At 47.2% G+C, this 12,603-nt stretch overlaps 2 protein-coding genes across 2 annotated transcripts in view; one reads left to right on the top strand and one right to left on the bottom strand.

The window, feature by feature from the left end:
- The window catches only part of LOC127661393 (multiple epidermal growth factor-like domains protein 11), a 220,211-nt gene that overhangs the window by 69,539 nt on the left and 138,069 nt on the right, over positions 1 to 12,603 (bottom strand). The gene's annotated exons all lie outside the window — the stretch shown is intronic.
- LOC127661394 (G2/M phase-specific E3 ubiquitin-protein ligase-like) lies at positions 11,126 to 12,493 on the top strand. Its single transcript, XM_052152061.1, has 4 exons — positions 11,126 to 11,191; positions 11,321 to 11,475; positions 11,734 to 11,972; positions 12,228 to 12,493. Exons 1-4 carry the CDS (start codon positions 11,132 to 11,134, stop codon positions 12,476 to 12,478), a joined length of 705 nt encoding a protein of 234 aa, XP_052008021.1. The 5' UTR covers positions 11,126 to 11,131; the 3' UTR covers positions 12,479 to 12,493.

Raw genomic sequence — 12,603 nt, 5'->3', positions numbered from 1 at the left:
AGGCCATTTCTCACATCATGCCGCGCCGCAAGCCTGCCGCCACGGCCCAGGCCCCATCTGCTCGCCGAGGGCGTCCTCCTGCGGCCAGAAGACCTTCTGCTCCGCCCCAACCTGGGCCCAGCTCTCAGCCCCAGCGTCGAGCAAACCGCAGGAAGCGTACGCCCCCTGCCTCACGGACCCCGTCGAGGACCCGGAAGGCTTCCAAACGTCCCTGAGACAGCGGACCCAGAGGACGAGAAGTTAGCTCCGGAGATGGTGAGACCGCTCCGTCCCCCGGTGGAGGGCCGGGAGGAGAATCTTGTGTTTTTTCATTTGCCAAATTCTCAATAAAAGAGCTATTTCCTTTACCTCTGGGTCACATGGCCCGCAAATGCCGTTCTCACGGCACTTGTGTTTCAGGCCTCAACAGTCCCGGCGCCCAGGATGCGGTGCTCCCGCCCTCAGCCCCACGACTGTTCCCCGGCCGGCCGGTTCAGACGAGTCCAGAGGACGCCGACATCAGACCTCCTCCTCTGTCACGAACCCGCCCCCTGCCAGGTGCGCGGAACAAGGTAAGTGCTTTGAGCTTATTCTCAGCACCAGAGCCTCGGGACGCCACAGAGCCTCCCGACGCTGCGTTACCTGTTCCGCACCGCTGCGAAGCCCCGCCGGGTACGTCCAAAATACTTGTCCCCTTGGTGCCCCTAGCACAGAGCGCAGAGGCATGGCTTTCTCTGCCCAGCTCGTCACGCTGGCTGCACCGGACCATTCGACTCGGTTACGCAATTCAGTTTGCCAGGTCTCCACCCCCCTTCCTGGGCGTTCGTTCCTCCGCAGTGCACGGCGAACATGCCCTCTCCCTGCGCGAGGAAATCGCCTCCCTTCTAATCAAGGACGCGATAGAGCCTGTCCCTCCAGCCGAAACGAAGAAGGGTTTCTACAGCCCTTACTTCGTTGTACCCAAGAAAGGCGGTGGCATACGACCGATCTTGGACCTGCGAGTTTTCAATCGGACCCTGTCCAAACTCCCGTTCAAAATGCTCACCCAGAAACAAATTCTATCTGCCGTTCGGCATCTAGATTGGTTCGCAGCGGTAGACCTGAAGGACGCGTACTTTCACGTCTCAATTCGCCCTCGACACCGACCCTTTCTACGGTTCGCATTCGACGGCCAGGCGTATCAGTACAAGGTCCTCCCCTTCGGCCTGTCTCTGTCCCTCGCGTCTTCACGAAGGTCGCAGAGGCAGCTCTTGCCCCGCTACGAGGAGCGGGCATACGCATACTCAATTACCTCGACGATTGGCTCATTCTGGCCCCCTCGCAGGAATTACTATGCGCACACAGAGACCAGGTGCTCGAGCACCTCCGCCGCTTGGGGCTTCAGGTCAACTGGGAGAAGAGCAAGCTCACCCCAGTCCAGAGCATCTCTTTTCTCGGTTTGGATTTAGACTCAGTCTCAATGACAGCACGTCTCTCCAACGAACGTGCTCAGTCAGTGCTGGAATGCCTCGCTTCCTTCAAGCCAGGCACCGTGGTCCCGTTGAAACGTTTCCAACAGCTCCTGGGGCATATGGCATCCTCCGCGGCGGTCGCGCCACTGGGGTTGATGCATATGAGACCACTTCAGCACTGGCTCCAGACTCGAGTCCCGAGACGAGCATGGCGCCACGGCACGCACGGCGTGGAAATTACCACTGCCTGCCTCCAAACCTTCAAACCCTGGACAGACCTCTGCTTTCTTTGGGCAGGGGTACCCTTGCAGCAGGTGTCCCGTCGCGTTCTGGTTACAACCGACGCCTCCAAATTGGGTTGGGGCGCCGTGTGCAACGGGCGCGCAGCCGCAGGCCGGTGGAACCAAGGCCCGCTGCGCTGGCACATAAACTGCCTAGAGCTGCTGGCCGTTCGTCTTGCCCTGAAGAAATTTCTTCCGATGATTCGTGGCAAACATGTCCTGGTCAGGACAGACAGCACCACGGTGGTGGCTTACATAAACCGCCAAGGCCGAGTACGCTCCCCCCACATGTCACAGCTCGCCCGTCGTCTCCTCCTTTGGAGTCAGCAGCGACTGGAGTCGCTGCGCGCCACTCACATCCCCGGCAACCTCAATGTGATAGCGGACGCGCTGTCAAGACAAACCTTGCCTGGCGGAGAGTGGAGGCTCCACCCCCAATCGGTCCAGCTGATTTGGGACAGGTTCGGCAAGGCCCAGGTAGTCCTGTTTGCCTCCCAGGAAACCTCCCACTGTCCGCTCTGGTATGCCCTCACAGAGGCTCCCCTGGGGACAGATGCTCTGGCTCACAGCTGGCCCGTGGGGCTGCGCAAGTACGCTTTTCCCCCAGTGAGCCTTCTTGCACAGGTGCTATGCAAGGTCAGGGAGGACAAGGAGCAAGTCACTCTGGTGGCCCCCTACTGGCCCAACCGGACGTGGTTTTCGGATCTCACGCTCCTTATGACAGCCCCTCCCTGGCGAATTCCCCTGAGGAAGGACCTTCTTTCTCAGGGACGGGGCACGCTCTGGCACCCGCGCCCAGACCTCTGGAAACTCCACGTCTGGTCCCTGGACCGGGACGCGGAGGGTCTAGCCGGCCTACCTTTAGCCGTCATAGACACTATTAACCAAGCCAGAGCCCCTTCGACCAGGCATCTTTACGCCCTGAAGTGGCGTCTGTTCGCGAACTGGTGTTCTTCCCGAGCCGAAGACCCGCAGAAGTGCGCAGTTAGGTCAGTGCTCGTGTTTCTTCAGGAGAGGCTGGAGAGGAGGCTGTCCCCTCCACCCTCAAGGTGTATGTTGCTGCTATCGCGGCCCACCATGACACGGTAGACGGCAAGTCTCTTGGCAAGCACGACTTAATCGTCAGGTTCCTAAAAGGTGCCCGGAGGATGATTCCCTCCCGGCCTAACCTATTTCCCTCCTGGGATCTCTCGGTCGTCCTGAGGGGACTCCGGAGACCCCCTTCGAGCCGCTTGACTCAGTTGGACTCAGGGCCCTCTCTCTCAAGACCGCCCTGCTGATCGCGCTCGCCTCCATCAAGAGGGTCGGGGACCTGCATGCGTTCTCTGTTAGCGACGCCTGCCTGGAGTTCGGTCCGGCAGACACTTTCGTGATCCTAAGACCGCGACCGGGCTACGTGCCCAAGGTTCCTACCACACCCTTCAGGGATCAGGTGGTGAACCTGCAAGCGCTGCCCGGGAGGAGGCAGACCCAGCCCTCTCACTGCTGTGTCCGGTACGTGCCTTACGTATTTACCTGGACCGCACACAGAGCACCAGACGCTCTGAGCAGCTCTTCGTCTGCTTTGGGGGACAGCAGAAAGGGAACGCTGTCTCCAAGCAGAGACTCGCCCACTGGGTTGTCGATGCCATTTCCCTGGCTTATCACACCCAGGCCGTGCCCCCCTTTGCGGGTCCGAGCCCACTCCACCAGGAGTGTTGCGTCCTCATGGGCACTGGCTAGGGGCACTGCCCTAGCAGACATTTGTAGAGCTGCGGGCTGGGCAACACCTAACACTTTTGCGAGATTCTACAATCTCCGAGTTGAGTCAGTTTCGTCCCGTGTTCTCTCAGGTACCGAGCCCGTAGAACTCGGTGACACGCCGACGATCTGACCGGGTGGATCGCTTGCACCCAGCGCCCTTCCCCCTAACCAGGGGAAACAGTGCGCCTTCTTCCCAGGAGATCCCAGGCTTGGGACACTGGTTGGCTCCTCCCCTAGCCCTTGCAGGTCGCAGTTCTGCGGAGGGACTCGCCGACCCAAACCACTGCGGGTACCGCTAGCTACCCTGTACTGGTATAGGGGCCCCACAGGTAAGGCCTCCTGCTCGGACTCCCCCTGTGTGTAAAACCACGGTTCTGTCCCCTCACGTGAGTTGACGCCGTGTTTCCCTTAGGCAGTCACAGCTGCCTCAGGTGCCGTGCTGTATGCTCCCCCCTCTCTGAGGCTGGTGCTACCACCGCACTACTGTTCCGCATAAGGCCTAGGTATAGGCCATGCGATGTATGTGCCACTCAAATTTGCCTCCCCTCCGGGTAGGTGTGGCCTCCGCAGGGTCTTCCCCACCCTACCAAGGGCTAAGACCCCCTTCCCTCAATGCGTGTAAGGGCCCCGGCCGTAGTTGCTCTATGCGAGAAACATAGAGAGAAAAGAGGCCCAGCCAGGCTGGCCCGTTCCCATGTTGGCGGCCGTCACCTTGTTCCCTCCTCCGGGGTAACGATAAGGAATCCTGATGGCTTAAATGGGGCATTGGGGAAGGGTACGTGCGGCTGATACAGTTGGTCGTTCTGCACGTAGGAATACCTGCTCGCTCCTGTATCAGCGGATCACGTACACGGCTCAGCGCATGGCGCTTTTAAGTGGACCCCTAGTGTCGTTCTCTGACACAACGTAAGAGAGCGACAGAAGGGGAACGTCTAGGTTACGTATGTAACCTCAGTTCCCCGATGGAGGGAACGAGACGTTGTGTCCCCCTTGCCACGTTGCTGAGCCGAGCCCCTGTTGTGGCCGGACCATTTCCGGCTCCTCAGAAAAATCCTGAATGAACTCCCGTATTTGCGCCGCTTAAATACCCGTATGTCCGGGGGCGGGACATGCAAATACTGGCTGCCAACTCTCATTGGCCTTTTTTCATAGTACAGAGGTGAATATCGGCGCTCAAGAGAGACCCCTAGTGTCGTTCTCTGACACAACGTCTCGTTCCCTCCATCGGGGAACTGAGGTTACATACGTAACCTAGACGTTCTAATCACCAAGGCGGAAGGTATTTCTCGTTTAACCTATGCTGCTCAGTCATTACATGTAGATAACTCCTTTTGTAAATCTGTCGATAAGATGCTATTTAATTTTCTATGGAAAAATAAAACTCACTATATTCGTAAGTCTGTAGTTCTGAATTCTTACAACAAAGGGGGCTTAAATTTCGTAGACTTTAGCTCGCTCAACAACACATTGAAGATAAATTGGATCAAGCAATATCTCAAACACCCTACTTCCATCTGGAATTTTATTTCTCATTATGTCTTTTCACAGTTAGGTGGCCTAAAATTTATTCTGCTCTGTAACTATAAAATACAAAAAATCCCAGTTAAACTCTCCAATTTCCACCAACAGGCCCTTTTGGCATGGGCTTTACTTTACAAGCATAACTTCTCTCCACAGAGGTGTTATATATGGAACAATTTTAATATTGTTTATAAGAACAAGTCACTTTTTTATGATAATTGGTTCAACAATGGTATTTTATTAGTCAGCCAACTCTTTAATAAGAATGGACTACTATTCAGTTATTCAGAATTTCTTGCCAAATATAAGATTCCAGTAAGCCCAAGAGAATTCTCTATAGTTTTTGATGCTGTGCCCTCAGGTCTTCGTATGTTATTCAGGTCTTGTGATATCTCTCCGCCATTGTCAATGTCACCTCCTGATCCAACTCAGCTTCCGTTAGGTAAAGTCTGTTTCTCTACCAATAAAGCATCGAACTCCTTGTTTCAGTCGGACCTAGTCTCTATTTCTCCTGCATCCTTCTATTGGAATAAGTTTGACCTTAACATTGATTGGGAAAAAGTCTGGTCCCTACCTCAGAAGTTCCTTTTAACTAACAAAATTAAAGAAGTCTCATTCAAGTTACTACACAGGTTTTACCCCACAAATGTTTGCTTAAATAAGTTTAGGAATGACATTGATGTAAAATGCTCCTTTTGTGGCTTGCATCCTGAAACTATTTCACATTTATTTTGGTCTTGTGAATTCACATATAAGCTGTGGAAAGACATTAATTCATTTTTAGTTGACAATATTCTTCCTGAGTTCTCCCTGTTCTACAAAAATGTAATTTTTGGTTGTTTTAGTGACCGTGGGAAGGACAATGGTGCACTCTTTCTAGTAAACCTAATTTTATTTGTTGCCAAATTCCATATCCATAAATGTAAATTCGGTAATAAAAAAACACTTTTTTCAGTGCTAAAAACTGAAATGGAACAGTATATTTCTACTATCTCTTCCATGCAAAACAAAAAAGCTGTTAAGACTGTGGTTAATTGTACTATATTCAATGTGTTTATTTGATTAATTCTTTTGTGTTTTAGTGTGTTTTTTTTTTTATTAAATTTTTTTATTTTTTTTTTATGTTTTGTATGTATCTTTTTTTAAAAACTTTTGCTACTTTGATTGTATTGTTGATTACTTTCAATAAAGAAAAATAAAAAAAAAAGCATCTGCGGCGGCAGCACAGTGACTATCGCCAAGGACATTGTTTTTGTGATTGTAAGTATTCATTTAATTAGAATATGATATCTATAAAAAAAAATGTTGTTTTGTACACTGTGTTGTTCAAACGTATGTAAGCGTCTCGTTAGTGTCGTTTTAAGTAGGGTAGTTTCAGCTGGCTAACTAGCAGTAGCTAGCATCATACGATTACATATTTGATTTGGTGTAAAGTTTAAATACTTAATTCTAACGGTAACACTTCGTCCAACTCACATAGGGTACAGCTCCACTGTATGTCCGCGGATAATTACCTCCGACTGTTTTGCAAACGTTCGCCAAAAACTCAAGGTAAACATGAACCTCTTGATGGTTAAGACATATTTAATTATCAGTTACATCTGACATAACATTAAAGGGTCAGCAAGCAGCCAATATTATAACTGGAGAGCTAAGAGCTCAAGAAGAACGGCATGTAATAGAAATAAGATTATACTATCAAAGAACATAGGCTATCAAACAGAGCAGAGTTATAATGTACATAAACATCATACAGATTCATTTCTGCAGGAGTAGCCAACACACAAACACACACCCCTCCCCACGTGTATTTACAAAACCACATGTGCCCTAGTCATCTTCAAGTGACTTATTGTCACAGTTTACACACTGACAGAGGTTTGTACATGGCAGCTCATGCAGTTTACATGTGCATCTACCCTTAACACAATTTGTTTTTTTACATGAGCAGTGCACAAGTTCCAGTATGGCCTCTGGAGCTGGCGGAAGTGTCATCCAGTCCACTCCGTACAAATCTCCTACCATCTTCCAGCCATGATTTACAGGAGGAGGAATGTCTGGCATGCACTCAAGACTCCTCCTGTGTACTGCAGCCTGATAGCTTGCCCGCTGGATGTGTTTATGCCTTCATTTGCAGTTTCTTCAACTAATACTGCCTTCTCTCTTCTCCTTTGTGCTCGTTCTGTCTTCGTGATATTTGTGAAATGGCTGTAGCACTCCCTGTGGTAGCCAATGTTAGCTGGTTTGACTAACTGGTTTGTAGGTTCCTGGCTTTGTAACTTGTATGCCTGTACTGCCTCTTCTGCTATAAGACTTTCTCTGCATTCAAGGTCTTTCCACAGAAACAGCGATTTAATAAATTTCTCCCTACTTATGTCTGTGAAGGGAATGGTGGGTCCATTTCCCTCACATATATGCATGCAGCACTTCATGTTTTTGCCATTTCTTCCACAGTAAAAATGTGCGAGAAAAAGAGTATTGTCTGGCTCATTTTTTTCATAGACACAATAAATACATAGACGCCCAATTGCCCGCTGGAGCATACGTCAAAGGTGCCGCCACATTGCGGAGGGCAACTTTCCCATAACTTTCATACTAGGAATTGAGAAAAATGTGTTTCGTGTGCTGCTTGGGGCTGTACAAATTGCCACACAACTGAAAACAGGTCTCGAGGAATTACCTTTCACAAGCAAGACTGAACATTTGTTTCTGGTTGTATCTGGCCATTATATAATTAGTAAATAATTAGAAATTTCAAAATACTACTGTTATTGTGTCACAAAATGTAGTTTTAATAGTTTTTCAGTCGACAATGTAGTTGTCTAAAGCTCAAATCTATGGTTTATTCATAAAGATAGAGCCTATTTAAAATTTTGATCTGACGTTTCTGGATCGAGTGAGAGATCCAGGCGCTCAGCGCTCATGTACCCCACCTGGAACAGCCTTACCTCGGCTAGTGCTTCTGACGTTTGCCGCTGGCTCTGATGTCTAGTGGTTAAACATGAGATATAATTCGTCTTGTGTATATCTAACGGGCGATCTTTGGTCTCATTAATCTATAATTTGTTCCTTGGCAAATCGTTTTGGCTGAGGGCAAAGTGAAGTTTCATAACTTTATATTTAGGCTATTTTAACGTTGTATCCTGCTGTAGATGTCTATGGTTTTTATGATGTTGTGTTTCCAAGCAATACCATGGATCAAATGTGTGAAATCAGAACGGTATATTTATTAAAGATTACAACGAAATGACAGGACATCGTATGACAAAAGATGGTTACATAAAATAAAAACAGTGAAAATGCATAACGTTACCTCTACATTCACATTTTGTGTCAAACTGAATATGTAGCATAAGTGGGCAAAATTAGTTAACAAGTTCAATCTTTCCTGGGCTAAAATCACTTCTCGAAAAGATGTGCACAGACAGCAACTTCATATCAGCGCGCCAGTGTGTTGACAAACGCGTCACCAACACCGACACTTTCCCACGCACGCTATTGGATGAAGGCAACAAATACGTCATGCATGTCGGACCCCACACGTAGCCGCCTGCTCTATTCGCCGGGAAAATAACCTGGAGAAAGTTACCGATATTATAGTAATGTGCAAAGTATGTGAGTTGCAACAATTTTTATTTGCTTTGTTGAGAATTGTAGCGGTTATATATAAAAAACTGGGTAATCCATCCCCAGAGATCGTCTGAAAACACGAAATCTCCCCTCGGCCCACCGTCTAACACGTACGTTATCCAGACGTTTATCCACACGTACGTTATCCAGACGTTTATCCACACGTTTACCCACGCGTACGTTATTCAGACGCAAAGTAAATACAAACCTTTGTCGCCGCCACGCCGCCGCGGACTTTGAGCGCAGCTCCAACACGTGACCGTGACGTCTGACGTCCCAAATCTACGGCACGCCAAAAGGGTCAAATTTTGCCACTAACGAAACGCCTTTCATTCTCAAAACGCTGGTGTTTATGGCGTTTAAGACGAAAAGACGCCGCAAAGTACGCCGTTCTGTGATACAAACGCCGCAAATTACGCCGTTTACAAAGCAAAAACGCCATCATTATCGGCGTTATTTTTATCCAGCCAATGACGCCGTTTCTGACGCCGCAGGCCATCCATAGTGCGCCGTAATTTGCGCCGTTTCTGTCTGACAAAGACGGCGTAAAAAGTGGCGTTTTGTATAATATTACAATCAGCCCCTCCCTTTTCTTCAAAGTTCAGCCCATCTAATGAAGCAAATGGAAAGACATATGTAGTAGATTGTTCAGGATCCAAACACCACGTTCAGCCTGGCTGCAGGACCACCAGTTCAGGCTCCAAACACCACGTTCAGCCTGGCTGCAGGTAAATTATTTTAATTTTATTATTAATACTGCAGATAAATAGAAACTAGGGGTGGGACGAGACACTTAACCCAAGAGACGAGATAGGGTTTGCGAGATAACTCTAAGAGAGAATCTAAGGGCCTTTCCGAAATTGCTTGCTACCTTCTGTGAGCGTTCATGTGGAGGGTCCGCCACATTGAGTGACATCCGAAACCAATGAGGGTGGAGTGGTAGTGGGTTGTTAAACCCTCAAATGCAGAGTGAGCACCGATGCTGGCTTGTTGAAGGCGTGTAACGCCCTTCGCTGCACGATGGGCGACATTTCTTTCAAATGTGAGTTCCGTGTGACTTCGCCAGTAGGATTTTTTTTAACTCCGAAACAACAGATGGGGACTCGACTTGAGACTCTTCCTCAAAAGACTTCAGACTTGACTTGGACTAGAGGTGCAGGATTTGTGAATAGAGTTGGGCGGTATCCAAATTTTGATACCGTCAAACCTCTTTCCTATTTTACCGCGGTATACGGTATAACCGCGTGACTAATTAAAAATTATGACATAAGGCTCAGACGGCATCACCAAACTGTTGGTTTGTGCAGGGATGAGTCACGATTTTCGAATATTCAATTATTTGATTTTATTATAGAATATTATTATAGAATATGGAATAGGTTGTGGGATTGTCTATAACAAATCCCTATGTTTTCCGTTCTGATGCGGTGGTGACACGTTATCCTGGAAATTTAGATCAGATTGCTAATGCAGGGGGATATAACCCTGCCTGCGCAACATCATTCTGACATCCAAGTCACGCAGCAAAATAAACATTCTATTCTTTCTTAGAACAAACAGGATCACACAGGAACAGATTGATATCTGTGCATGTAATGCACATAAAATAATTCTGATTTGCCACCCATTCACAGGACCAACAGTCCAGGCTCCAGCCACCTCTGGTAGCCATAATCATGAGGATATGAGGTTTGTTTGTCTTGGTTTGAAATATTCATGGTAAATTTGCCGAAAACAGTTTGTGTGAAAACAGATTTTTCCCAATATCTGAACTGCCTATCCTAATCATCATATTGCATCTTCTGTGGGACATAGGGAAGACTTCTACATGGACTCCTCTGAATCAGAAGTTGAAACTCTCTCCATTCTCCATTCTCCAGTCAGGTGCAACAGCCTCAATGTATGCAAATGTGGGATTTTATCTAAATTTATCTAAATTTGTATACCCTATATGGCCTGATTATGCATGTGTGGTCATTGTTTAATTTTCTGTGTTCTCAGGATGTTTGGCTGACATTTTGAAAGTCTTTCAAAATGACCATCTAGACCTCAGTTCCATTATCACAGTCATTGCCAGGCGCAAAAACATTCTTCAGAGTGCATGTGCTGCTCTAAGCAGGAGCTATTTTGCCTGGCATAAACTGCCACATATCGAGTTTGTTGGGGAGATGGCAGAGGACTATGGAGGTCCAAGAAGGGAGTATTTCAGGTTAATTCAAAATTTGCTGCATCCTGCTCAAAAGGCTATGGGATCATTGGTACCTTTTCAGATGTGCCATTATTTTAAAGTCCATATATGTTTTGTGTTTCTGTTACAGACTGCTCATGATTGAACTGCAGGAAAAGATGGGCATTTTCCAAGGAAGACCAGGACGACTGCTTTTCAGCTATGACCAACGGGCGTTGGCACAAAACAAGTTTTACACTGCGGGAAAGCTGGTGGCCTGGTCCATTATCCACAATGGACCAGGAATCCGATGCCTGAACAAAGACCTATTTCTGCTCATGTGTGGCCAGAAGCCTGAGATGACCTCCTTTGATCTGGATATTTTCCAGGAAGAGGAGTTGGAGATTAAGCTTGAAAAGGTACCTTAATATTTTCTTTGTTATAGTCTTGTTTTAAGAGTTTGCTTTATCACTTGCATTACAATCTTGAAACATTGTCTAAACAAGTTCTGTCCACAGTAACCTAAACTTATTGATTGGTCTGCTCAGGTTGTGAGATGCGGTACCAATGAGGAGCTAGAAGAGCTCAAATGCACATTGGGGGACTGGATAGCTGACTGTGGTGTGCCAAACATATACACAGCCTCTCTCAGGGACCTGCCTACAATTCACGGGCAAATTGTTACTCATTACTTGTACCACAGGTAATAAAATAAAAAAGGGATGGGGTTTCAAGCACACATGAAGTAGTTTAGTGACTGTACTGCATAGCTGAATTTTGAACAGTGCTTCAAACAGAACACTTTCATGGAAATCCATTGTCTTCTGTCGTGTAAATTGTAGGAGTTACTGAATATTAACCAGTGAATATTGTAGTCATGTTGACAGTCATACTGTTTGAGACGATTTACTCCTGAATTTGTTATTGATGTGAAAATATTGAAATTAATTTATGTGTTAAGGGTGGCCAGTATGGTCCAACAGTTCATTGCCGGGATGAATTCATGTGGCCAGATGTGGGAGATGGTGGCTATGAACTGGAGAGAGTTCCTCCCATTGTTCACAAACGCACAAGAGAAACTCTCCAGGAATGACATCAGGAACCTCTTCACAATATCCTGGAGTCCACAGGGCAGCAACCACAGAGAACAGGAGGAGGAGACTGTCTTCCATTGGGAGTGCTGGCTGATGTCCATTCAAGGTGTGTCATATGAGCTGTTTGTAGTAATTTAATATTTTTTATGCAATGACTTAAGTGTTTTTCTGCTACCATAGAAAAATTATGATCTTGATAGTCATTTTTAAGAGGCACTGCGTTCATCTTTCTATGTATGGATCCCTCTCACACACACCTTGGAAACCACTGAATAGTGAATGTACATTCTCTTGAAGTTCTTGCATACAACTATAACTAGTTTCTTTAACGGCCATGTGATTGTACTGTATGTGTCAGCAGAAGAGGACATGGATATTTCCTTCGAGGACTTGCTGGTGTTTGTGACAGGGGCCGATTCTGTCCCCCCTCTTGGGTTCCCGCATAAATGCCAGCTTGACTTCTATAATCAGGAGGATGGGAGCTGCCGCATTCCTTACTCCTCAACATGTAGCCTTTGCCTCTTCCTCCCGAGAGGGGTTACAGAAGAAGAGGAGTTCAAAAGACTTATGTTCCTTGCCCTGAAAGGGTCTCTTGGTTTTGGAAAGGTGTGATGGAAAACAAAAAATGAGAAGTTGGCATTGGATTGTTTACATCAATAAAATGTTTTGAATGTGTGCATTTGAATCTATTTTTTTAAACTAGCATGATAAACAAATAGAATTGAAGTAGTGCGTGT

This window comes from Xyrauchen texanus, chromosome 21 (assembly GCF_025860055.1).
Source record: "Xyrauchen texanus isolate HMW12.3.18 chromosome 21, RBS_HiC_50CHRs, whole genome shotgun sequence".
NCBI lineage: Eukaryota > Metazoa > Chordata > Actinopteri > Cypriniformes > Catostomidae > Xyrauchen > Xyrauchen texanus.
This window is presented reverse-complemented; position numbering and strand designations above follow the sequence as displayed.

Excerpts from the sequence above, each read along its gene's own strand:
- LOC127661394 (XM_052152061.1), top strand. The coding sequence starts at position 11,132 with ATGACCTCCTTTGATCTGGATATTTTCCAGGAAGAGGAGTTGGAGATT. Across the intron at positions 11,192-11,320 it reads TGGAGATTAAGCTTGAAAAG|GTTGTGAGATGCGGTACCAA; the intron begins GTACCTTAATAT and ends TGGTCTGCTCAG. Across the intron at positions 11,476-11,733 it reads ACTCATTACTTGTACCACAG|GGTGGCCAGTATGGTCCAAC; the intron begins GTAATAAAATAA and ends TTATGTGTTAAG.